Source organism: Manis pentadactyla, chromosome 11, assembly GCF_030020395.1.
Source record: "Manis pentadactyla isolate mManPen7 chromosome 11, mManPen7.hap1, whole genome shotgun sequence".
In the NCBI taxonomy this organism is placed as follows: Eukaryota; Metazoa; Chordata; class Mammalia; order Pholidota; family Manidae; genus Manis; species Manis pentadactyla.
Window position 1 is genome coordinate 106,255,260 of NC_080029.1, and position 27,807 is coordinate 106,283,066.

The 27,807-nt window shown below is 45.8% G+C and overlaps 1 protein-coding gene across 5 annotated transcripts in view; it reads left to right on the forward strand.

Moving 5' to 3' along the window:
* Window positions 1-27,807, forward strand: part of CGNL1 (cingulin like 1) — a 170,160-nt gene that overhangs the window by 118,431 nt on the left and 23,922 nt on the right. For all 5 annotated transcript variants that reach the window (XM_036929733.2, XM_057488844.1, XM_036929732.2 and 2 more), the window contains 4 exons: window positions 19,866-20,072; window positions 20,977-21,081; window positions 26,547-26,699; window positions 27,507-27,677. In XM_036929733.2, the coding sequence (XP_036785628.2) occupies window positions 19,866-20,072; window positions 20,977-21,081; window positions 26,547-26,699; window positions 27,507-27,677 (636 nt within the window). The remainder of the gene's footprint in view (window positions 1-19,865; window positions 20,073-20,976; window positions 21,082-26,546; window positions 26,700-27,506; window positions 27,678-27,807) is intronic.

A 27,807-nucleotide genomic window follows, 5' to 3' on the forward strand; every position in this document is an offset into this window, starting at 1 on the left:
AATCAGTAATCAAAAAACTACTCACGAACAAAATCCCCAGACCAGATGGATTCAGTGCTGAATTTTATAAGACACTTAGAGAAGACATAATACCCATTCTCCTTAAAGTTTTCCAAAAACTAGAAGAGGAGGGAATACTTCCAAATTCATTCTATGAAGCCAGTGTCACTCTAATACCAAAACCAGGCAAACACACCACAAGAAAAGAAAACTACAGACCAATATCCCTGATAAACATAGATGCAAAAATACTCAACAAAATATTAGCAAACTGAATTCAAAAATACATCAAGAGGACCATACACCATGATGAAGTAGGATTCCTCCCAGGGATGCAAGGATGGTACAACATTTGACAATCCATCGACATCATTCACTGCATCAACAAAAAGAAGGACAAAAACCACATGATCATCTCCATAGATGCTGAAAAAGCATTCGACAAAATTCAATATCCATTCATGATAAAAACTCTCAACAAAATGGGTATAGAAAGCAAGTACCTCAACATAATAAAGGCCATATACGACAAACCTACAGCCAACACTATACTTAACAGCAAGAAGCTGAAAGCTTTTCCCCTAAGATCGGGAACAAGACAGGGATGCCCACTCTCCCCACTTTTATTCAACATAGTACTGGAGGTCCTAGCCACGGCAATCAGACAACACAAAAGAAATAAAAGGCATCCAGATTGGTAAGGATGAAGCCAAACTGTCACTGTTTGCAGATGACACGATATTGTACATAAAAAACCCTAACGACTCCACTCCAAAACTACTAGAACTAATATCGGAATTCAGCAAAGTTGCAGGATATAAAATTAATACACAGAAATCTGTTGCTTTCCTATACACTAACGATGAACTAGCAGAAAGAGAAATTAGGAAAACAATACCATTCACAATTGCATCAAAAAGAATAAATACCTAGGACTAAACCTAACCAAGGAAATGAAAGACCTATACCCTGAAAACTACAAGATACTCTTAAGAGAAATTAAAGAGGACAATAATAAATGGAAATTCATCCCATGCTCTTGGGTAGGAAGAATTAGTATTGTCAAAATGGCCATCCGGTATAAAGCAATCTACAGATTCAATTTAATCCCTATCAAAATACCAACAGCATTCTTCAATGAACTGGAACAAAATATTTCTAAAATTCCTGTGAAACCACAAAAGACCCCGAATAGCCAAAGCAATCCTGAGAAGGAAGAATAAAGCAGGGGGGATCTTGCTTCCCAACTTCAAGCTCTACTACAAAGCCACAGTAATCAAGACAGTTTGTTACTGGCACAAGAACAGACCCATAGACCAGTGGAACAGAATAGAGAGTCCATATACTAACCCAAGCATATATGGTCAATTAATATATGATAAATGAGCCATGGATATACAATGGGGAAATAACAGCCTCTTCAACAGCTGGTGTTGATAAAAGTGGACAGCTACATGTAAGAGAATGAAACTGGATCATTGTCCAACTCCATACACTAAAGTAAATGGACCAAAGTCCTGAATGTAAGTCATGAAACCATAAAACTCTTAGAAGAGAACATAGGCAAAACTCTCTTGAATATGAACATGGGCAACTTCTTCATGAACATATCTCCATGGGCAATGGAAACAAAAGCAAAAATGAACAAGTGGGACTGTATGAAACCAAAAAGCTTCTGTACAGCAAAGGACACCATCAATAGAACAAAAAGACATCCTACAGTATGGGGGAATATAGTCATAAAGACATATTTGATAAGGGGTTGACATCCAGAATACATGAGGAGCTCATGCACCTCAACAAACAAAAAGCAAATAACCCTAATAAAGAATGGGTGGAGGATATGAACAGACACTTCTCTGAAGAAGAAATTCAGATGGCCAACGGGCACATGAAAAGATGCTCCACATCACTAATCATCAGAGAAATGCAAATTAAAACCACAATGAGATATTACCTCACACCAGTTAGGATGGCCACCATCCAAAAAGACAAACAACAACAAATGTTGGCGAGGATGTGGAGAAAGGGGAACCCTCCTACACTGCTGGTGGGAGTGTAAATTAGTTCAACCATTGTGGAAAGCAGTGTGTAGGTTCCTCAAAAAACGAAAAATAGAAATACCATTTGACCCAGGAATTCCACTCCTAGGAATTTCCCCTAAGAATGCAGGAGCCCAGTTTGAAAAAGACAGATGCACCCCTATGTTTATTGCAGCACTATTTACAATAGCCAAGAAATGGAAGGAACCTAAGTGTCTATCAGTAGATGAATGGATAAAGAAGAAGTGGTACATATACACAATGGAATATTATTCAGCCATAAGAAGGAAACAGATCCTACCATTTCAACAACATGTATGGAGCTAGAGGGTATTATGCTCAGTCAAACAAGCCAGGCAAAGAAAGACAAGTATCAAATGACTTCACTCATCTGTGGAGTATAAGAACAAAGAAAAACTGAAGGAACAAAACAGCAGCAGACTCACAAAACCCAAGAATGGACTAACAATTTCCAAAGGGAGAGGGACTGGGGAGGATGGGTGGGAAGGGAGGGATAAGGGAAAAAAGCAGTATTATGATTAGCACACATAATGTAGGGGTGGGTACGGGGAACGCAGTATAGTACAGAGAAGACAGGTAATGATTCTATAGCATCTTACTACGCTGATGGACGGGTGACTGTAATGGGGTATGTGGTGCGGACTTGATAATGGGGGAATCTAGTAACCACAGTGCTGCTCATGTAAGTGTATATTAATGATACCAGAAAAAAAGACTCCTCAGAGCCTTTAATATGTGGGCTAAATGTGGTCAGGATTCTTCAAGAAAGCACTCTATTATAAGAATGTCTCTTTTTTTTATTTTCAAGGAATCTTCCTTACTACTTTTGTTGTATAGAATACTTTTGGGGAACTGCTGCATTACGTAATTCTTCTTTGGAGTCTACTTTCTACAGAGAGTTCTGGATATCATACAAAGGCCTGAAATTTAGAATGAACCTAACACATAGTATAAAGAATCTGACACAGTTTGAAGGCTTTGACAAAATCAAATTGAATGGGAAGACTGAAGTCAGTTCGCAAAGGTTATGGGAGCCAGGCTAAGAGGAGTTTGGATTCAACTTGCTGTAAGTTGGGAGTCATTCTGGATCATGAGCTGAGACATGTCTTGGTCAAAGTGGCATCTTGGCAAGACCATTCTGTAAGTCATACAATGAGTTGATTGGTGAGGTGTGTATTAGAGTGGGATACAGGCTATCCTGGTTTTCTGGACATGAGTAAATGAGCATCTGGGCTTGGGTGGGGGAGTAGGAATGGGAAAATGCACCTTTCAGGTTGGGAAGGAAATGTAAGACGTTTCTTCACACCCTTTCCCGTTGAAGGGCAGCTGCTATCAGCAGTAGAAGGCTGGAAAGGGAGTCTCTTCTGTGTTTTTCTGAGGCCAGGTAAGAACAAGGAGTCCCTTGGAGCCCTTGGGTTACCAGGCAGGGCCGGATGGGAAGGTGTAAGTTCAGAATAGCATTGTCATTATCAGGGGGCAGGAGAGGTGTTACTGGTTAATAGATAATGCCTAATGAGGGAGTTTAAGTCCATCGTGTTCTTGCCAGGGCTGAAATCCTATGTGACTTTGAACAAGTCACTTAATTTCTCCAGGCCCTGGTTTGCTCATCTGGAAAATGAGTGACAAGAGCAGACGTCAGGCTCCTCTTCAGTCAAACATTTCAGCTGTCTCAGAGAACTAAAAACTCATTAATTAGGGCAATCATTTATCAGGTTAAGCAAGACCTAGTGCCTCTGAGAGAACAATAATTTTGTGAAAAATTTAGATTGAGAATGAGGCCTTTGTAAAAAATGTGAGGAGTGTTCACACATTCCTTTGAAATTCAGGCATGTTCTGAGTCAGAGATGCAGCGAAGTGAGGCAGATTTCTGTCAGGACAGACCTCTTAGTAATGCAAAGGTAAACAGCACCCTAATGAAGCAATCTGCTAATTGGAGACTCGATTTAGGAAAGGAGGGTGCTAAAAATTTATTTTTATGTGGGGTGTTTGGATGTTGAAAGAATTTGCTCATGGAGACATTGTTACAAATTGGGGATAGGTTCTCAGGTCAGATAACAAAAGTTGATGTGGCTCATGATACAGTGGAGATGGAGTGTGTTGACAATAAAAAAATTATATAAAATGTGCAGCGGGGCAGTGGGTGGATTGGTGACTGTGACTGTATATATTCACTTAGATGTTCAAAAACATAGAACCGATTAATTTACTAATCATGAGTCGTGAGTGCGCTGTGTGCGGGCACTGGGCCGGGGCCCTGAGGGAGATGCGGGCCCTGCCTGCGGGCAGAGAGCCCCCGGTGTGCTGCTCGCTCTGCTGGCGCTCAAGTTCAGCTGCCTGGGCTTGTATCCTGGCTCTGCTTACTAGCCTTGAGACCTGAAACATGTTATGTGACCTCCTAGTGTCCCCATTTCTTCACTTACAAGCAAAGGCTTTAACATGTCTCCCTTGGGAGCGGGGGATAACTGAAGAATTCAGTGGAATGCCCATGGCATGGGCACAGGGCCCGGCACGGAGTGAGCACTCGGTAGGGGTCATTACGCCAGCCTGGCCGGAGCCTGGTCCTGTCGGGTGCAGCCAGCAGCTCACTTGGGGCCGCTAAGGCAGTGGGCCCTGGGCTGTTCCCCAGGCATAGCCCTGGAATGGGATGGCAGAGGGTCTTGACTGTAAAGCGAGAGAAGAGCGGGAGGGAAAGGAGGCTAAGGGAACAAGATATTGTCATTTTTTCCCCCCAAAACATTAAGGTACAACTTGCCAGCTAAGAGAATAGGGTTGGGGCAACAGGGTAGGCTCCCGGAGCTTCTGAGACATGCACAAGCACCTTGGGGCGTTGGGGGTACCCCCATGGGTGGGGAAGGGCAGGGCTGACAGCTGAAGAAGGGACTGGTGCAGAAGGACTCCAGCAGTGAGACCCTGAGTGTCACCATTGGTCCCAGCAGTGTCACTCGTGGTGGGGGCTCCTGGGGAGGGTCTAACGGACATGTGTGCGACTCCACATGGGTGAAGCTTTCTTTGGCTTGTGGACTTGAATTCAAGCATCAGGTGTCATTTTTGGCCTTTGTGTAGCCATGTATCTGTGAGGGGTCCGACCTTAATCACTGGGGACTTCAGGGAGCCTGGGGTGGTTGGCAGTCAGGACGACGGCAGGCCTGACTCTTCAGGGAGTATTGTTTTGGTTTGGGGCTCACACTTTGAAAGAGTACTTGATACCGTGGCCCCTTAGGTGAGGAAGGACTTTTGAAAAATTTAGCCTAAAGAACAGGATGATATGAAGGAGCTACAAAGAAATCCGGTGTTGGAAAGGCTGTCATTTGGAGGAAGGACTGTATGCTTATTTGGTCCAGTGATGCTGTAGAATACAGACACAGCTCAGCAGCAAGCACACGCAGCCATGGCTGAGAGCTGTCAGAAAACTGAAAGGCTTGTTTTGAGAGGCAGTATGTTTTTCCAGCTCCTGGAAGCAGAGGCTGGATGTCTGCTTATCTGCCAAAGGTGTGGTGGGGGAAGAGAGAGATGGAGATACTGGAAATCCAGATTGGTATTTGAGCTAGAGAAATTTGGTGTGCCAAGCAGTGCTGACATTCTACTACTTAATAAGCAACTAAAAATGTAAATGAATGCATGAATATCCAAGTTTGTTTTGATTTATCTGGAGAAATGGAAACTTAGGTAAGCCAGAGAGGATATAACCTTTATCTGCCATGTGGGTGCCATATTCTTAATCACAGACTTGGACATGATCTTAGAGGCCATTAAACCATTGTGCCCATGACTCTCTTTTTAGGCCATAATTACTTCTATTTCAGTTGTGAACAAGTTTAACTCTCTTATGGGATGTTTAAGTCTTTTAGGAATGATGCTGTGGCTCATTCAACTTGTGTGTTTATTAAGTGTAGACAGTCACTGACAAGTGCTTAAATCTTTAAGCAGATCCCTTCTCCCTTGACATTTGATGTCTGTGGAAACAAGGCTCAGAGAGGCTGTTACTTGCCTCGGGTCAACCAGCTAGTGAGGGGCTGCCCTGGAACTAGGATGCCTGCTCCATTGTGCCTCCAATTCCTTTCGCACAGGCCATGCTTAGGTTTGCAAGCAGTTGGGATGTGTCAGCACCAGTGATGGCATTTCACTAAGCTACTGCTTAAGGACACACACTTGAGGATATTTAGTGTTTAGCCAGGGGCCTGGTGGCAAAGGAAGGCCTTCCTGGATGCAACATTGATTACTCCTCAGAGCCTCCTGAAATGCTCTGACTGCCAGAGCTGGGGCTGCTAGGCTCTGAATCCTCAAGAGCAGTAGGTCAGTAGGAGCCCTGGCGAGAGACTTCCCTCCACTCCCAGGGATGGGCCGATCTCTGCAGAGGATATTCAAGGGGGCGTCTCAAACGTGGGCTGGTGTGGGTATTTCAGGGGTGAAGTTGGTGTGCGGGGTCCCCAGGGTCAGAGCCCCTAGACAGAGGTGGTGCTTGCAGTCTGTAAATGGCAGCCAGTGATTGGCTGGGGGTGGCAGACACTGGGTCTGCAGCAGGCTTACTGGCTCTTGGCACTCCAGGGTTCCCTCAGGGCTGACTGGGTAAAGGGCTTGGAGTGTGGGGGAGGGTGGGGTTTGCAGCCACCCTGAGATGGGCACAGCATTGCTTCCCCGTTTTGCAGAGCAGGCAGCAGAGGCCACAGTTAGCTGGTAAGTGACAAAAACAGGGTGAAGGGAAGGGAAGTGTCACAGCAATCCCTGCGTACGGCTTTAGGGCGTCCTGCACAGCTGGTCACATGCCACGTACTTTACATTTATTACCTTTAATCCCCACCATGCCCCTGTTTGGTTGGTAATGCAATTGCTGTTTCGAAATTGAGAAATAGCAGCTCAGTAAAGGGTAACTGGCTCAGAGTCACGTGGCTAGTAGGTGGCAGAGTCAAGATTTGAGCCAGTCTGCCTGACTCTGGAAGCCCATGCCCTTTCATTTTTATAGCCCCCACAGGCCCTTTGGGATGAAGTATGTGACACACACAATCTATTTTGATATTTTGATATTGTGTTCTTAGTGGACTGGAGGTGAGCTGGGGGCCAACCTGTAAGCCAGTGGTTTTCCATGATGGGGCAAGCTAGGGTACGCTGTAGTAGCAAGATCTCAGTAGCTCCGCTAAGAAAAGCATGTTTCTTGCTCACATTATACTTCCCGAGTGGGTCATGGTGGTGTGAGGGTGGAGAATACTTCGCTCGTCAGGATCACTGGGGCCCCTGGCATGCGTGATGGCTGCAGGAGTGGGAGGGGCAAGCGCTGAGTCACTACCTGGCTTTTAGAGCTGGTACCTGACTATGATGCGTGCTGCTTGCACTCACGGTTCACTGGCCAGAGGTAGTTATTTGGCTACACCTGACTTCAAGGGGGCAGGCAGGTCCAGTCGTACATATGCCTGGAGCAGAGAAGGATGGAGATATTTGGTGAGCAGCAGCAGTGACCACGATGGTGATTTATGGGGGCCTCAATGGCAGGTGCCCAAAATGGCCTTTTAGAAAAGACCGATGGGACCTGACCCTTGAGCAGTCCTGGGGTGGGTCTTCAATTAGACTGGTTATTCCATCCCTCCCCCTCTGTCCATTTTGTTCTCCCTTCATTCAGAAACGGAAGAACTGAGTGAGAGTTGTGCCAGCCGCCATGGCTGGGAAACAGTTGGTCCAAGGAGACAGATAACAAAAAGTCACCACACCTCTTGCAACCCTCTGTCTAGAAGGAAATCTGTGATTTATGTTCCAGAGCTTCTGGGTGGTGCATACCAATTCCTTCCTGGACGCTGTTTGCTATTTACATAGTGACTAGTGTTTTGACACTTGGCACACTTGTTTCATTTCTCTTGATCCATGCAGTAGATGGATCTATAATACTGCCCCTATTAAGAAAACCAAGCTGTGATTCAGTGAAATTGCTACTTGGACAAAACCTCAGAGTAGGCAGGTGACCATCCCTGGATTAGGGCATTCCTGTTTCTGGCCCTACTCCCTTTGCCCGCCAGAGCTGGCTGCTGACCCCGGCAGGCTGGCCACAAGGAGAAGGTTGGAGACCGGGCCTGGGCTTTGCAGGAGCCCAGCCTGCTCAACTTGGTCCCAGGGAACAGCCAACATTTTTGGAGGAGGAAATAAGTAAAGGTCATCCTTATTGTATGCTTTAACCCTGGGGACTGCAGGAACCAGCCTCAGAACTTGGCGAGAGTATTGGCCAGCCCCTTGCGTCCTGATTGTGGTGTCAGTCCTGCTTTTCTTCCTCCAGGCCTTAAGCATTGTTCCTGCAGCCATGGAGGTAGGGGAACAAAAGGAATTTTTGACGATTTTCTGCTGGGAATTTGGTTGAGTTTGAGGGGTGCAAAAAGACGCAATGGGAATTTGATCAGAATGAAAATTCTTGGTCTAAGAATTTTTATTACATTTTTTAAATAGCATGTTTTCTATAACATAGTGTTGAGCCTTGCATCATTTATGGAAATGATGGTATAGGCAAAATGGGAAAATTGAAGGAGCAGCTTTTACAAATAACAAGATTTCTGGGAATGGAACAGCAAAAAACTATGGACTCAGTTATGACCTGTTAGCTTCCAGATTTAGTCTTTGGTTTATCTTGGAGGGGTCCCCACAACTCCCCAGCAGGCAGTGATCTAGAGAACCTGTGTGTTTATCGTCTGTCTTCAAAAATCCTGCCCAGCCTGTTGGACGTGTGTGGGCTGACAACAGGCTGACTTTAACGTTTTGTAAAGCCACCTGGCCTGTCAGAGATGAAGTGAATCTAACTGGGTGGACTAACCTCTGCTTTTTCCCTGCCCCCACCCCCCAGTATTTTCCTGGTGACATAGAGCTCCTTGAAGGGCTAACTGCACGGCGAGGGGGGTGCAGGGGGTGTTGGTCCTAAAAACAGAACTTTTACACACTGGTTACAGGATTAGCTCAGACTGCAGCCCTTATGGTGAGGGAAATAGTCTCATATAAATATGATGTGAGACATTTTTTATCTCTTGGAAACTGAGAGGACCCAGGGACACTGGTGAAATTTTTGTAAGAAATTTTTAGGGAGTGATTTAAAAAAAAAAAAAAGTGAAAGCATTTACAAGTCAGTAATGCAGGGCTCTGAAATCCTGCTTTTCTGACACAGCTGCATATTCCTTTTCCCCTTTTGAATTAAGGTGAGTGTGTGGGCAGAGCTAAGGCCCCGCTCGGCAGCTGTGAATCTCCTTTCACCCTCTGGCCGGCTGTGGGGAGTTTTCCCTGAAGCTGCTTCCCCACCGGAAGAACCAAGGAGTGAGCAGCAGAGCTCCCAGCCACGGAGTCGGAGCTGGGCGCACGTCCTGGCTGGGTGGCTGTTGCCGCCTGACCTGCATACGTGGCTGCCATCCACTGCGTTCTTACTGTGTGCCTGAAACCTCGCTCCGTGCTTAGCATCACGTCCCTTTGTGTTGTTAGGACAATGGGAAAATGAGGGCTTAGAGATGAACAAGTGGGTCAGGGCAGGTCGGCTGACTCCAAGGCCTGAACTCATTTTCTGTTTGTTTGTTTTTATGGAGATGACATTCATAAGACATAAAATTAATTATTTTCACCATTTTAAAGTGTACAATTCAATGCTGTTTTATGTACTGACAAGGTTGGGCAACCATCACCACTGTTCAAGGGCAGATCCGCAGATGAAGCCCCTGACCTCAGGAGTCCCCCCTTCGCCTGTCCCCAGGCAACCACGAGTCTAGTTTCTTTCTCTAAGGATTTGCCTGCTGAGGACATTTCGTATCAGTGGAATCATACTATATGGCAAGGCCTGAACTATTGAGTAATTTACTGGGAAAATTGCTTGACCTATTTAGGTACACGGTATTTTTATCATAGGTATTTTCATCCCCACCTTGGGTATCTTTATAGGTTTGTTGTGTGGTTTAAATGAGAACCTACATCAAATACAAACCATTCTGTGGACAAGTGTGAGGCACTTTATTAGCGTAACTTTTGGACCTGTGTCAGAATTACAGGCCACTCTGAGGGCAAATCTTGCTAGTTTCTTGACTATATCAAAGGAAGTATCAGTGTATTTATTTCACAAGGACATTGTGAAGAAAACCAATGAGATCTTTAACCTATGTAATCACTGTGTTATGGCAGGGAAAACTGGGTAATTGAATATGATTAAGAGGGAGTATCTTTTGGTGGTTTTGTAAGCAGGAAAATTACTACCAGGGCAGTGAAAAAATGAGATGTAAGCAGAATCATCATTAAGCATGGTGCAATTGAACTCAGTGAGTTGTGGCAAGTTGGTGACACTTTGTGCTGCTCGATGGCAGAAGTTGCCTGTCTTTGGGTGTGGTCTTTGGCTCTAGATGGCAAGTGGAAGGGTAAGTGGTAAAAATTATCTGAGTTTAGCTGACTGTTTGAAAATGAAATTTATTTTTATTTATTTATTTTTGCAGCTCTTTTTTTTTTGGTATCATTAATCCACAACTACATGAGCAACATTATGTTTACTAGACTCCCCCCATCGTCAAGTACCCTCCACATACCCCATTGCAGTCACTATCCATCAGCGTAGTAAGATGCTATAGAATCACTACTTGTCTTCTCTGTGTTTTACTGCCTTCCCCATGCCCACCCCCCCACATTATGTCTGCTAATAGTAATGCCCCCTTTTTTCCCCTTATCCCTCCCTTCCCACCCATTCTCCCTAGTCCCTTTCCCTTTGGTAACTGTTAGTCCATTCTTGGGTTCTGTGAGTGCTGCTGTTTTGTTCCTTTAGTTTTTTTCTTTGTTCTTATACTCCACAGATGAGTGAAATCATATGATACTTGTCTTTCTCTGCCTGACTTACTGGACTGAGTATAATACCCTCTAGCTCCATCCATGTTGTTGCAAATGGATTAAAATGAAATTTAAGTATGAAATTATAGGAGTAAAACCTCTGGAATTCTTAGTTTAATTACATGAACTGCCTAATACTGCCCATTTTCTTCAAGTTCATTCCAGAATGCCAGGCTGGTTAGAGTCAGCAGGGACATTGCAATTAGCTAGACTGACCATTTCACAGAGGAGGAAATTGAAGGCAGGTGAAAGTTAAATGACTCACCCAAAGTCGTCATACAGTAAATTATTAGCAGAGTCTGGTCCAGAATCCATGTCTTCTAGTAGAAGGAAATTGAATATTGACCTTTTCTATTCTTGGCTTTGCAATCAACTCTTCCTTGAAAATATTCGGGGTTTTGTTAATGAGTATCTTCTATTTCTTTGCCATTTCCTTTGCCACATTTATGCCCATCTCACTAGTGCCAAAAACAAACATAGCTTGTCAATGAGCAGTCCAACGGTACTGCCAGTTCAGTTCTGAACTGCAGATACGTTGGGAGGGAGTGCTGTTGGCATTTGGAAATATAGTGAGAGAGTTTTTGGAAACACTAATGCAACTCTTAGGGGTTTAACAGTGATGTTTTTCAATGGCTGAATCCCACTCTGACTGAAAATGGTAAGTAGGCAGAGTCAGAAAGGACAGAGAAAAAAAAACATCACTTGCATCAGTGGAGGTTATTTCAGCTTTTTCAAGCATTTGTATCTCTGATCTTTCTTTTTAGATTTTCAGACCCATTTAGAGCATGTATTACCTGCTACACATTCTTTAAGATGTGGATTGAACTTAGGACGGTCAAGGGTTTGTGCAGGTCACAGTGTGAGATGGCTGCAAAGCCTGTAGTAGCATCTGGGCCACCTGACACCCAGTCCCAGGCACTGAGTCACACCAAGAAGCATAAAGGACTTGGACAATTTGGACCTGAACTATGAACGAACCTCTTCAGAAAGGCCTGAGGTCATAGCCACTCCTCAGTCTAGACCTCACTACTCCAGGTGGGACCCCCAGAACAGCATCATTGGCACCACCTGGGAGCTTGTTAAAACTACAGTCCAGGCTCCGCTCCAGACTTCCTGAGTCAGAACGAGCATTTAGCAAGATCCCCAGGTTAGTCCTGTACTCATGAAAACGTGTGAAGCCCTGGCTCAGGGGCTTTACATCAGTGAAATTCACAGATAATAGGGACAGAGATGACCTAAGGGGCTTATGACTACAATATATGCTGCTTCTATTCCTAAATAGTTTACTGTTCCTGTGGATAAAGTGAAGGTTTCTATGGCCAGGATTCTCTCCTGGCCCTAGTCAGCTTGCTCACTACACATGTGTGGGCAATACGTTGCTGTTGATTCTATATAAAGACTTCCGCCCAGTGCTCTGGGCAACACGGTGGCACGGCTGCAAGGCTGTAGGAGAGCAGAGTGGTGGCTGGAGTGGTGGCAGTACCGAGGACAAGAGACTGAGATGGCTGCACTGGTAGAGAGGCCCAGAGGCAGAGACCGGCTTGCTGCACGCAGACTTGCTCTGAGTGGATGGGATTCTAGTGACTGACCTGCCACTGTGGAAATGAAGTTGGGTATGACCCTTTTACCCCAAGAATGTTCTACTGTCATTTCTTTGGTAACATTGAATCCATGGTGAACTTATCTGGGGCAGAAACCCATTGGCAAGACAGTTGCTCAGGTGAAAGGGAAGCAGGAGACACAGGTTACCTGGTTCTCTTCACATTCCAAGTGAGAAAGGGACTCATTATTTGTGACCTAGGTTCTCGTTGTGGAAATGAAAGTGGAGTCCATGGCCGTGATGGTGAAAAGGTGGTAACCCCGTAAGCAGTGACCTGACCTGTGGGGCCCACTTTGGGTGCCTACCAGCTGAGATCCTGCAGCCTCCACGCCCTGGAGTGGGGGGTGGTCAGTGACATGAACCGGCAAATCAACATTCCAGGCCCTGGACTCCGGGCCTCCATGCCTCAGCTGTTTTCGTTCATTCAGCAGAAAAGGGAGTCAGAAAAGAAACAAAAGCTGGCTGTGGAAGAGGCCTTGTTAATTAGTAAAACCTGATATGTCTGTGTGGAGGTTGCACCAGGACAGGCCAGGAGGGCCTCGGCCTACACGGTTACTTGTTCCGTGCTGTCTGTCTGAGGTGTCAGGTCTTTGCTCCTGCAGGGAATGTGCACCAGTGCCTTTGGGTCAGGAAAGCACTCAAATGTGACTCTATTTGGGAGTTTTGTGCTTGTTATGGCTAAAAGTTTCTCCTGGCCCCAGGGAACAGCGTGGACATGGCTAAATGTGGGCGTTAACTCACAAAAATGTGCCAGCTTGTAAGCAAATGATTATTTGCAGTAAATGGTGTATCTGGCAAAGACTGGGAATTGCTTTTTCCCACTGTCTCTTCCTAATGCCTCCCACCCCTTTCAATCAGCAATTGGAGCATGTGGTTAAAAGTCCGCTGTTTCAGGGGCAGTGGAAATTCAGCAATTCAGCATGTTGAAACATGCTATTTGTCTGTTTTAAAAGAATTTTTTTAGTTTTCATCAGTTTACCATTCTCAACTAGGAAATGGGGCTGAATTTTTAATGAATTAGCCAACCAAGAAAACTGACTTGCCCTTGAAAAAGGGAGAAAACAATCATCTAATTTGTGCAGTTGCCCTGGAAAAATTTAGAAGATCTCGGCTCTCTTTTTGAGAAATCTAGGCTTGATATTTAGCTGATAAAAAGGTGTTGGTCGTAGTCTGAAGCCAAGTGTCTTGCCAATGGGTTTCAGCTTCAGGCAGGTTCGCTATGGATTCATTGTGACCAAAGGAATCGACAGCAAAACGTTCTTGGGGTGAAAAGGGTTTATTACCCGGCTTGTTCTCCAGCTGTAGGTCGAACACTAGCGTCTCTGCCTCCGCGCAGAGCACTGGGCCGAGCTCTCTATATAGCACAATAATAGTTTATTGCCTACAGGTGTGGAAGCGGCAGCCCAGCAACAGGCCAGTTACATCATCAGGTGGTTTAAGATCAGTGAGGATCCTGGCCGTAGGAACCCCAACTTCCCCACACCAGAGGATTTAGCACCAGAGTAGGTAAGCTGTGCAGAGTCCTGACCTTTTGGGAAACACATGTGGGTTTTGTTGGCCTGGTAATAATAATAAGACCTGCCACCTCATTTAACTAGATGGTATATGAGGTAGGTAACTTCATCCCCACCTTTACAAATCCGGAAGCTGTGGCTCTGCAAGGCCAGGCCCAGTGAAAGGCTCCAGAAAGAGGCACAGCTGGATTTGAGTCTGATCCGGCCAACTGACAGCAGAGCCCTCTGCTGCTTCCCTACAATCTTAGGCATTTTTAGAGTTGAAGCTGAGGATTCCATTCTGGAGATGATTAATGTGTGTGTTACGCAGGTTGAGATACATGCGCTGGGTGGGTGGGGAGGAGAGTGCTTGGCAAAGCTAGAGGGTAGTGGTGGCACATCTTCCCGGAACACCAAGGACACAGTACCTTAATATACAAAGAGGTGAAGAGTAGAATGAAAAATGTTACAGCGTCACATGCAAAATGTACATGTGTTTTTGGTGGAAAAGCCCAAGCCTTGAAAGCAGTTCTTTTCCCTTGATGTCTCATATCCACACTGGACTTGGCTTCAGGTTGCCCGGGTGGAAAAATCTGGAGAAGCACTCATGTAAGGGGAAATCCTGGGCCATCTGGGCCTTTTCCACTCTCCCAGCTATATGTGGTGAAAAGGAATTTCTAAACTATGTAAAACAGTGTGGGAGAGTAGGCGCTGTGCTCTGTTTGCACAGCTGCTCCCTGGCATTGCTCTGCTCTCATGGACCAGAAGTATCTGCAAATGTGCCAGGGAAGGGTTTCCAGAGGTTGGAGGAGGTGAGAACTGGCCTGGGGACGTGGTTGACCTCCAAATATCTGGGGCCATTGACAGTCGATCCTTTCAAAGAAAATGTATGTTTCTTAAAAATGTTTAAGTATCTCTTGAATTTCCATAGTTCAAAATTCAAATTATAAGAGATTCTTCCCTCTGCTTCTTTTCATCTCTCCAATTCCCTTCCTCATAGCCAGTCAGTGTTAGCAGTTTCTTGTGTAGCAAGTACATACACATTTATGCCCCGCTGCCTTATTTTTATATAAACAGAAGCATGCTGTCTGTGCAGTGCTGTTCCTGGCATTTTCCTGGCTCTCTCGTTCCTTTTTCTCTCCCCAGCTGCACAGGATTTATTAAAGTGATGTAACTTATTTAACAAGCACCCAAATAATTGGCATTTAGTTGTTTTCAATCTTTTTCTATTAGAGTGCTGCAATTAATAATCCTGTTTAGATGTCATTTTGCACACGTGTAGGATATGGGCTAGAGAAGTTGCTGGGTCAAAAGGGGTGTGCATTGTACTCTGGGTGGATGCTATCAAATTGCCCTGCAGGAGCTCATAGCAGTTTCTAGCCCCACCAGCAGTGGATGAAAGAACTGTTTCCTTACACTCCCCACACACTATGTTTTCTAGCCTTTTGACCTTGGCTGGTGATGGGTGGAGAAATGATCTCAGTGCAGTTTTAAAGGATGGCCCAATCTTGAAAAACAACAGAACACAGCACATCTGCTACTTTGCCTTTGTGGGGGTCACCTGATGAGGTGTTTCCATCCTTCTGGAGTGGCAGAGGAATCGGTGTCAGTTTTTGTTAACTATTTATGACTGCTTATATGAATGAATAATAGTTAACATATTAAAAAGCAAATCAGTGTAACCCTTTGAAAAATAGATATCACATAGGTGGTACGATACAGCTGAATGAGTCATTAGAAGCTGTGCGCTCCTTGGTTCTATTTATGATGGAACATCCCCTCTAATCTTGTCATGACGTACAAGACTTAAGATCAAAGAGTCACAGAAACACAGTGCCAGCAACTTAAGTGAGGTCAGCGGCATTTGTCCCCGGTGACCTCCTTTCCGAGTGGCTCTGTAACGGCCCTGGTCCCAGTAGAGTCCTGCTGCTTTTGCCACATTCGTGAGGTGCCGACTTAAGCATCTGGAAAAGATGATGCATAGATCAAAATTCAGAGTTGGAAGCCCTTTTGGAACTCCTGTAGCGCGGTGTTCTTTGCTGGGACGTCACAGAGTCCTTGCATATAGGACTTGCTTTGAACAAAGGGATATGATTTTCACTTCTCAGTCTATCTAGGACTGCTGTAGGTGAATTCGGAAAGATTTCAGGAAAAGGAAGTTTGTCCCATGGGCTTTATATGAAATAGTGGACTGTGGGGGGCGGGGCAGGGACAGGGGTTCTGGAAAGGTTTAACAACAGAGGCTTCGGTTCAATTTATTGTAAACATAATGTGGTCTACTGTGCTCTGAAGACATGGAGAAAAACATGCTTTTGCTTTAGAAATAGTCGAAGCAGAGCTAAGTATCTCAGTGCATCCAGACTTCCTCCAAGTGACATGCCCGCCGGTGGAACTGGAAGCTGGGACTGGAGCAGAGCCCTGCCGGCCCTAAGCTGAGCGGTACGCGCGCCTGGCCAGTCCTCTGGCATGTGATCCCTCACCACTCAGAGTGCGCCCCACAACTGTCACACAGAGAAGATACCAGGTCTCAAATGTCGCAGCACAGTGTAAGTTCCCCTATCTGGTGTGTTGGGGTGCCGGATAAGCCCAAGTCCAGGTTAAATCAGAGCTGGTTCTTGGCGCCCTTGTTCCCCCGGAGATCGCGGGGGGAGTGGAAGGGCCGCGGCACCTGTGCATGTTCTGTGCTTCATCAAAAGACTAGGTAGATTCCTCCAGGCGCCTCTTCCTCTGGCTGGTGGCCTGGCAGCTCAGACCTCAGGGCAAATGCCTCCTTTCCTCACCTCTCCCTCCATCCTGCCTCCACCTCCAGGTTTCCTTTGTCTTTTTTTGTTCTTTTTTTAATGAGCTGTATTAGGATATAATTCATGTAACCTATAATTTAACTATTCAAAATGCACAATCCAGTGGTTTTTAGCATTTCACAGACTTGTACAATCATCACTATAGTCAATTTTAAAACCCTTTCATCACCCCCAAATGACCCCACCCAGCCCCAGGCAACCACTGTCTACTTTCTCTCTCTCTAGGTTTGCCTATTATGGACATTTCATGTAAATGTTAATATGTGGCCTTTTGTGAATGGCTTCTTTTGTTAGCATAATGTTTTCAAGTTTCATCCATGCTGTAGCATGTATAGTACATCATTCCCTTTTAGGGCCAAATAACATTCCTTTCTGTGGATATACCACATTTTGTTCACCTAGTCACCAATCACTGGGCGCTGGGGTTGTTCCCACTTTTTTGCTAGCACAAATATTGCTGTTGTGAAGCTTTTGTGCAAGTTTTGTGTGGCCATATGTTTTGATTTCTCCTAGGTATATACCAGGCATGGCACTGCCAGGTCCTGTGATAATTCTGCTTACATTTTGGGGAACTACCAGTTTTTCAATGTGTGGCTGCACCATTTTGCCTTCTCACTAGCCATGTATGAGGGTTTCAGTTTCTCTACATCCTCCCCAACACTTGTTGTTATCTGTCTTTTTAATTATAGCTATCCTATGGGGTGTGAAGTGGTACCACATTATGGTTTTGATTTGCATTTTCCTAAAAACTAATGATGTTAGGCATCTTTTCATATGCTTATTAGACTTTTGTATATCTCCATTGGAAAGATGTCTACTCAGATCCCTTATGTTTTTAAACTGGTCATTAATTTTTTTATTACAGAGTTGAAGAATTCTTTATACTGTTGACCTTTGAGCAACATGGGTTTGAACTTCATAGGTCCATTTGTATATATGGATTTTTTTCAGTAAATATATTGGAAAAACTTTCAGAGATTTGTGACAATTTGAAAAAACATTTTCTTCTTAGCTTAATTTTAAGAATATAGTATATGTGTTAATTGTGCATTAATCTACTGTTTATGTTACCAGTAAGGTTTCTGGCCAACAGTAGGCTATTAGTAGTTAAGTTCTGGGGGAGTCCAGTGTTCTATGTGGGTTTTCCACTGTGTGAAGGCTTGGTGCTCCTAACCCCTGTGTTGTTCAAGAGCCAACTGCATATTCTGGATATAAATCCTTTATCAGGTAAATGATTTGTAAATAGTTTCTCATTCTGTTGGTTATTTTTCACTTTTTTGATGACATCATTTGCAGCACAAGTTTTTAATTTTGATGAAGTCGAATTTATCTTCTGTCACTTGTGCTTTTGGTGTTGTATCAAAGAAGACTGCCTAACTGAAGTCACAAATACTTACTCCTGTGTTTTCTTCTAAGAGTTTTATAGTTTTAGATCTTATATTTATGTCTCTGATGCATTTCGAGTTAATTTTTGTGTGCGATGTAAGGAAGGGATCCAATTTCATTCTTTTGCCTGTGGATATGCCGTTGTCTCAGCACCATTCTGTCCGCATTGAATTGTCTTGGCACCCTTGTTGAAAAACCAATTGACTGGAAATGTTGGGTTTATTTTTGGACTCCCAATTCTATTGCACTGAACTACATGTGTATCCTTATTCCACTCCCACGCTGTCTTGTTAAGTGTGGCTTTGTAGTCTCTTCCTTTAATGGGGAAATTAGGGCAGGAATGGGCAATCTAGACTTCTCTGTTTCTTTCCCTGGTCTTACCAGTTATTGGATTATTTAATCACTCCCCAGGCTTTCAACCATACTTTGTATCTCCTTGCTCATCATGCCGTTTCAGTGGGAGATGGTATCCAAGTCATCCTGAGAAATCCCTGCTGCCAGGCACCTTGTTTCCTCCTAGCAATGCCAGCTAACCTTGTTCTGACTCAGTGGCTTGGCTGGGCGGGCTTTCCCCGATGTATAGAATTAAACATTTGGGATGTGAAAAGATGCTCTGGTTTCTGAAACTCTGCAAGTGGCTAAGTTCGGGATAATACAGCTTACTGTTAAAAGATTAAAGATCTTTCTGAAAAGCTTTGCAAGCAAGCAAATAATTCTGGCAGATAGCACTCCCAAGCGGCCTGTGACGTAGCTTTGAAGCTGCATCTTGCCCTCCCTGAGTCTTACTTTTCTTGCATTTGCAGCACTGTTTCATGAGCACTGGATTTGCATATATTGGCATATTTGTAGTAGTGAAGTGGAAGAAGAGAGCTCTGTGGGGACAGGTGGCATTCTGGATGGGGCCACTTAACATCACTTCAAGTGCTGACCCAAAAAGAGCCAGTTCCGTGTGACACCTGCAATTCACAATCACCATCCCGTAATTGTTGCCATTCCATTTTATTATAGACTGTGTGCCACTCGAGCTCATTTGCAGGTGACAGTGCCTTGAGCTTACACTCTGAACTGTAGCATAATTTAAGCAAGTTTTAATTTGTTTTGTATTGGACATTAAAAAAATCTATTAGTAGAAATTGCCCTTCATCAAGAACTTTAAGAGGCCCCGCACGTGGTGAGGGGTCAGAGAAGTAGACTCACCAGAAGCAGTGGTTCCAAGAACAGGTTCCTGATTCAGTCTGTCTGAATGCATTTCCTCCTCAGTGAACTTGGACGTTCCTTCATCTACCCCAGTCTCAGCTTCTTTGTCTTTAAAATGGGTGGTAAGAATAGTACCCACCTCCCAGAGTTGTTAAAAGATTGAAATCCTATGTCAAGGACATAACACAGGCAAGGATTGACAAACTTGTTCTGTAAAGAACCAGATACTAAACATTTTGGTGAACCATAGGCCTCTGGTCTTGGCCACAACCCCTCCTGTTGTAGCATGAAAGTGGCCATAGACGCGAATGGGTGTGGCAGTGTTCCAGTGACACTTCGTTTTTAATAACAGGTGGGGGGCTGGACTTGGCCTGCAGGCTGCAGTGTGCCGGTCCCTGACTTAGCACAGTGCCTGGCATGCAGTGGGTTTTTAATAAGTGTCAGCCTCCTTGAAGCTGGGGATTGCCCCTTCACTCTGGTTTCCATGTTCACCCGTGTGTGTTTTTAACAGAATGTGGAGGTCCTGGCCAGTCGGAGCAGCACTTCAGAGCTCACCCAGGTGGGGGCAGACATGCGCGTGAAGGCTTTGCGGGAGGAGAACGAGAAGCTGCGGGGAAGCGCTGGGGAGCTGGAGCAGAGCACCGCCCGGCTGCAGAGGCAGGTGGCTGATATGCAAGGAGATGAAGCCAAAATGAAGGAGACTCTCAAGAAGTATGAGGTGAGGCTCGCTGGGCCCCCAGCCCAGGCTTGGCAGCTTCTGCTCATCCTTTTCTCCTGTGTGCGTGGTTTCAGAGGTGGGAAGGGATTTATTATCATAATATAGTAGGAAAGGTCAAGGCACTAGGACTCCATCTCCTCTGCAAGCCATTTTGTATTCCTCAACTAGTGGTATGAGTGGGAGGTGCATTCCCAAAGAGGTCTGGGAACAGGGCTGAAGAAGTTAGGAGGGAGCACAAGTCCTGGCACACGAATCCCCCTCACCCAGACAGCAGACACACCCAGCCTTTGATGCTGAGCAGAGACCTCCAAACACCCTAAAAGGCCATCTAAACACCACCGTCTCAAGCCCTCTCACTCATGACTATTCATTCTTTTTTAACACATAGTTGACAGTTTTTGAAGTCACACTTAAGTTTTAACAAACCAATTATCTGCTTTGCCAGATCTCTAGAAGTGGGAGGCTATTAGCAAGAGACACCTACTGATGCCAGTAAGAAATGGCTGCCAATTATAAAAGAGGGACAAAAGAAATGTAAGGGAGATGTAGTCTAACAGAGGTTCCAAAAATGGTCATCCATTACCCAGAAACCTTTTTCAAACCTTCCCGTGCCTGAGTCCACTCAATACCTGCTGCTTCTGGCTCAGGGATGAGGCTGGGTATTTGTATTCTCAGTCATCCCAGATGACTGGGATGTCTGTGCCTGGCCAAGTATGGAACCACCGACAGACCCACACATCCAAGAACACGGCTGAATGTGCCATCTGGGGCATGACAGGTGCATCGTGACCACAGCCGTGGCTGGCTGTGTCTGTGAATGTCTCTGGCATTCCTTTCATGACCCTGAGTCAGCTTGTGGCACAGCGCGCAGCCGAGTGCACACTGATCCTGTGTTTCATTATAGGGAGAAACTCGGCAATTAGAGGAGGCCCTGGTACATGCAAGAAAGGAAGAAAGAGAAGCCGTGTCAGCCAAAAGGAGCCTGGAGAGTGAGCTAGAAGATGCTCAGGTACACACTGCGGGCTGCTGTCTTCATCCCTCATGGAGGAAGCCTGAGAAGAGCAAAACTGGAGGGACAGGCACAGATTGCCACTGTCCTCTCCTTCCAGGGAGCTCTTTCTATAGTAATAATCGCCCTGGATGTCAGACTATCCTTCTAGACCAGTGGTTCTTCACTGGGGAACGTTGGCAATGTCTGGAGACATTTTTGGTTGTCACAGCTGGAGAGATGCTACCGGGTGGAGGCAGGGCCGCTGCTAACGTCCTGCACAGGACAGCCCCCAGCAAGGAATTATCTGGCCCCAAATGTCAGTACTTCCCAAGGTGCAGAAATGCTGGTCTAGACATTAAAGAGCTTGACAGCTTTCTAAAGATAAAATAGGACTTGTGTGCGGAGGATTGGACCCCAAGGCAGTGTGGAGTCAGCTCTCTGGCAGAAGCCAATTTCCTTTCTCCTCTGGGCAAGTATACACCACAGAATGCAGTCCTTCAAGAAGGCTATTAAGGAGCAGGAAGAAGTCCTTTCTTTGAAACTAGGTAGCTATCTGTATTCAGAATCAGTAGATTATTAGAAAATTAGATCTTCCCATTTGAGGGTTAGAAAGATTGAAATATATTTGTTAAAAAAAAATGGCTGTGCTGAAGTTCTGAATTGACTTTGGACAGTGGCCTCTGTGTGATCCAGGTGTGTCCTTCACATGCTGTAGGGTCTTAAAGAACCAGCACCAAGCACCCCTCGGGTGAGTTTCTGAGGAGGTAAAGGTGGTGTTCTGAGCAGTTGTCTAAAAGAGTGGGTTGTTAAAGTTTCCCGTTAGGACCCGCTTGCCAGTGGCCGGGGGTGGGACTGTGGAAGGTGTTAAAAGCTGGCAAGCAGTCAGGATTCAGATTTGTAAAGGTCAAGTTGGAGCTTTCCTCTCAGTTCACAGCTTCATCTCTTTGGGGACAGAGGGGAGAAACCTGCTTGTACTAGGGTTCACTCAGGGCAGCCGTAACTCAGGGGCTGCACCCCGGAATCAGCAGTCAGCACCTCCTCTCCGGCTTTGGACAGAGACCTTGTTTTGCATACAGTTCAGCCTTGTTTTTTCCTGAGTTCCTTGTCTGACCATCTTCACTTCGGATTTCTTTCTGTCCTTTTTCTTTCTTTAGATCTCTGTTACAGACTTATTCGGCTGATTTTGGGTGGACGGCACTTTCACTGTGCTGCTGTTGAAGGCTTCTGATGGCTAAACCCCAGCTGCCAAAGGGTAGGGTTGAAAGCCAGGAGCTAGTTGGGGACAGAAAGGAAAAACATTTGCACTCAACCGGGACAAGAATCTACATCTTCATGTCATGCCCAACACCAAGGGCTGGGTGCAGCTATTACAGGCTGTCTTCATCATTCTCTGGTCAACCCAGCAAGTTTCACACATAGGGAAGCAGTTGAGCAGCTGTGACTCGGCAGCTCCTAGTTAATTCGGCAGGAAGAGCAGATGAGGGCCTCAGAGCCTAAAGGTCGGGGTGTAATCCCCACCCACTCCCACCTCAGGATCTCTCTCCTGGCCTTGGAAATTGTCCCTGACATGTCTTGTTCAGGCCTGTTTTCCCAGCTGTCTTGAGCTGGTGAGAATGCTCTGTGCCGCGTGTGGTCATGCTAGCCCCCAGCAACACACGATCCAGCAAGAATTTTAAAAGGGCCCAACAGTCTCACCACCATTATCTGAATTATCTGCTTTCAAAAATGATCTGCCGTGAAAAGCGCACCAGCACTCTAGAATCGTTCGTTTTCTCTAACGCTGGGAAGCAGATGGAGCTCCTTTAGGCTGGTAACTCTTTGTGCATGCCTGTCTTCCCAAAGCTGGCCCCAGAAGGGCCTTAAGGAAGAGGAAAGAGTAGCTTGATTTTTTTCACACAAGGATTTTACATTTCAAACTCCTTGTGCCTTTAGCAATCCTTTGCATCTTCACGTATGATAAATGTTTCTTTACATAGTAGCTGAATACCACGGGAACTTAGGTGGGATTTATTATGACTCAGTCAGAAGGTGGCAGAGGGTGGTAAACATGCCATTCTTGGTTTGCTCGACCTCCTACCACTTGGTTTAGGACTGTGCTGTTGTGTAAATCTCCTTGAGCTGCATTCAAGGCAGAGCCATCTGCAATCCCTGGAGAAATGGCTTCTGCAGAAGGGGAAGTGAAGAAACCTTTCCTGGAGAAGCCATAGTTCTTCCCTTCATGGGGGAGATAATGGTGTTTATTCTGTTTGCCTTCACCTGCTCCCACCCTGCTGGACTTCCGTGCATTGAGACAACAGAAGAAAACAGCCCCAGTGCTTCTACTGTTACAGTCGGTGGTTGTGCAGCAAGGGCTCCCCAGGGACCAGCCACCTCCTCCTCAGGCCTCTGATTCCTTGAAGCCTGTAGGCTCACCTGCCAGTCGTTCACTGTTAGTATGAACTAACTGGGGTTCTACTCAGGCACATGGTAACAGGCTGTTCCTCCACTCACACTGATGGTCCCCAAGCCCAAGGGCACTCACTGCACATCCACCAACTTTGTGTTTTGGATCTTCTGACCTGATTCATCCCTCCCCGCACCCCTCCCCACCTGCTCCAGTTTTGTCCCAGTATTGGTCAATGGGCTTATGTTGCTGGGCTTGGAAATACAGTCGCTGGAGCTTCAGACCATTTCACTGCTAACCCTAAATGCAAAGTTGCCAAGTTTGCTTCTTTTCTTATGAATCTGGTGCATGTTTTCTCAGCAGTGATATATTTCTTGAATAACTGAAGAGACAGAATGTGGAGAAAGTGAAGGTTCCTGTGGCCAGGATTCTCACCTGGCCCTGGTTGGCTAGCTCGCTACAAACGTGTGGTCAGTACCTTGTTATTGACTCCATATAAAGAGCTCCGCCCAGTGCTCTGGGCGACATGGTGGCACAGCTGGCTGCAGGAGAGCAGAGGCTGGAGTGGTGGCAGTGCTGAGGACAGACTGAGATGGCTGTGGGGGCAGAGAGGCCCAGAGGCAGAGACCGGCTAGCTGCACGCAGACTGGCTCTGAGTGGATGGGATTCTAGTGCTTGCTTGACCTGCCACCGTGGGAATAAAGTTGGGTATAAACTCTTTCACCCCAAGAATGTTCCATTGTCATTCTTCGGTCTATTGAATCTATAGTGAACTTGCCCAAGGCTGAAATCCATTGGCAAGACACAGATCATTGTTCTAAACAGCATTTCTAAATTTCAGAGTGTATTAGAATTATCTGGGCAATCTTCAAATGCAAATCTGTGGGCTCCCCTCCAAGAAAAATTGTGATTCCATCAGAAAGGGCTAGAATCTGTGTTTTAAGTAAAGACTACTCCACTCTTGGTGGTGGTGATTCTGTTCTAGGAAGTCTTTAGACCACTTTTGGGGTTAGGTATTAATTTTCAACTGCTGAGTTTTTATCATATGCCTAATAGTGAATCTGGGCTACGTGACACACTCATATAGAAAATCTGTTCTTTGCCTTTACAGATATTACTACCCTGAAATAAAGACAAACAAACATACAAGAAATATTTTAAAAATAATTTAGCAAAGCTGTTCTTCTAGGCATATATGTGTGTGTGTATTGGCGGGGTCGGGGAGGGGAGAAGAGGCAGGGTGAGGCCCGGGCCCAGAGTGGGTGAGTCCTGGTCTGTCCGGTGCCAAAGGAGAGCAGGGCCTGCAGGCTGCCCTGCCTGAACCAAGGGAGAAGCAGAAATGCACATACCAAACGGAGGCGGAGTGGAGCTGAGGCCCGCTTGTCTGCTGGCCTGGAGCCCCCGGGGCTGGGATCCAGGTGGAAGTAAAAGAGATGCCCGGGGGAGCAGTATGCACGGGGGTTGAGTTGGATCCTGAGGTTCTACAGAAAACCACTGATGGTCCTCCATAGCTGTTATTTTTCAGGAATTTACATTTTGAGATACCTGTTCCTGAATGTTTTCACCCACACACAGAATCCCACCTCGCTTACCTTGTGTGCTCCCTTTTGCCCCTAACACTACAAAATCAACCACAAACACAAACCCCAGGGGCGTCCCTGTCACTGTTGTGTTCCCAGGTGGACCGTGGTGGGATGCACTCTTGCTAATTGCCCCCACGCTGACCTTCTGATTACCTTCCTTTTATCACCTCCCTTTCCCCAACTGCTTTTGTTGATCTTGGTTCCCCGTAGCAATTAACTTCGGAAGCCTGGCTGTGCTGGCTGATTCTTTGAGTGCAGCCAGCCTGGCAGAGAGTCAGGGCCAAGGAGTCACAAGGCCTCCATGGGTGGCTTTTTTGGCCCCTGGTCATGTGGTTGGCCCGCAGAGCTGTTCCTGCGCTCCGCAAACCAGGAGCGCCTGAAGTGATTTGGGAGTGACTTCAAGATGCCTGAGTTGCTGCACATGACAGCAGCTTGTAAACTGTCAAGCACCATACAAATGTAAGCCCTTGTCCTTATACAGCCTCTGCATGGTCACAAGACTGAATGAATCCTAAGCAGTGGTTACCTGTACTCAGGCACATTCAGCCTTTGGCACACGATAACATTTTCTAGATGATCCCACCAGTGTTGGGTCCTGCTGCCTCATTCTGAGCTCTGCCTTTTCATAAATTCTTATGCTAATGGCCTTTATACTCAGCCATTTAAAAAGCCACTATAACCTTCCTAAGATATTTTAGGATTTTGTTTTCGAGTTGCATTTTTTACATAAAGGATGTCCATCTATGTGACATTGTGAGAAGAGAGCTTCAGGGGAACCCAGGAAAAATACTGTACCCAATGGTTGCACTTTATAGAAAGTACTAGTATTTGGTACTAAATAACCACTTACATGCACTTTTTCTGACTAGTCTCCCTACTATTAACACCATCTGCTCATCTAGTTCATCGATTTGTGTATTGCCAAGTTTCTTCTGTGTATGAGTTCAACCGTGGATTCTGTTGATTATAACTCCCTCTACACAAGCGGCCTCTTGGCCTATGGGACAGTGTTCTCTTTTCTTACGGATTCATTTTTAGTTATTTTAACTCTAAGAATCATCTGCATAGCAGAACAAATTCTAGAGTATTAGGTGCATCGCTGTATTATCACAGGATGTAAATTGCCAGGTAGGTTTAGGTTGGTCTAATATGTAATTTTACCACAATTTTCAAGTGTGAACAAGTCAGGTTTTTGGATACTATCCTAAATCATCCCCCCTCACCCACCCACCCCGAGCAGCCTTGGCCACTTTCTGTATTTCTGTAATACATCCATTGTCTTCCCCTTCATCCCTGTGTATGTTTTTGGCTAAGTCAATGTTGCATTGAGGTCTCTGAATTTCAGAACCACCAGGGTGCTTGTGTTCCTATGATGGCTTTATTTTTATCTTTTCCTTATCACTGATGTAACAGGACCAATTGCTTTGTGGTGTGGCTGTGAAACTCCCTCTGCCATCTGTTCCTGTGGCTGCCCTGGTAGGTAGATGACAGCACTGTCCTTTCTCTGTCACCTGCAGAAAAGTCTGAGTCGGGTCACCCAGGAGCTGAGGCAGTTGTCTGAGAAACTAAAAGAGGAGACTGAGCAGAAAGAGCAGTTAAGGAGACTGAAGAACGAGATGGAGAATGAGCGGTGGCACCTGGACAAGACCATTGAGAAGCTGCAGAAGGAGGTGAAGGAGCGGGAGCAGGGGAGGGACCCAGCCTCCTCGGAGGGCCTGATGAGAACTGTGGAAGCCTGCAGTTGCGTGCAAGCCCGAATTTGCTGAGAATCCCAGTTATAAGGAAACTGGTCTAGAAAATGCCAGTACCCTCTGGACTCTGGGCCTAGCTCCTCTCAGTAATTACCTGAAAAAGCCTGGCATGTAAGTGCAGACTTTACATTTATATTACCTGAATCCGAACCTCTGCATTTGTGCACAGATGCACTACCTGCATTTTCAGGTAGTTTCAAAGCTCAGTAGGTGCTGCTCCTCTGCTCATCTCCGCCCTGAGATGTCCACAAAGCTGCTGGGCTTCCCGCATTCTAAGAGCTGATGTGAGTGGCTGCCATTTTCCGACATCTGCTACATGCCAGTCGCTTGACTTGCTATTTTGTACTTAACTAGAATTCTATATATTGTTTTAATTCTGTTAACAACCCTGTAAGGTAGATATTATGATTTCAGTATTTCCAAGGAGGACACTACAGAGGCCCAGAGAGGTCAATTACCTGCCCTCATCATACAGCTGCTAAGTGGCAGAGCACTGAGGTGACCCAGGATTGTGTATCTAGCTCCAAAGGCTGTGCTTATTCATTCCTCCATGCTGCCTGCAAGTTAGAGATGACTAAACCTGGATAGCCCATGGCCAGGTGCTTTGCAAAGTCTTAGGGGAGGCTGTGCAAGAAAAAAGAGGAGATGTGTTTGGGGTTGGTGGCCCCAAGCCCGGTCCAGATGGAGCATCATGGGGCGGGCTGACACCTGGGTCACTTCTTCCAGATGGCCGACATTGTCGAGGTCTCCCGCACATCGACCCTGGAGCTTCAGAACCAGTTGGATGAATACAAGGAGAAAAATCGCAGGGAGCTTGCAGAAATGCAGAGGCAGTTGAAGGAGAAAACCCTAGAGGCAGAAAAGTCCCGTCTGACTGCCATGAAAATGCAGGATGAGGTAATTTTTAAATGCCTGGCTGGCGCAGCCCCTGGTGTACCCCTTACTCAGAGTACCCTGCCAGACCGCTTTCAAGCTCTCCTAGGAGAGACCTGCGGTAGATTCTTAAGACAGTGTTTGTGTTGGATTC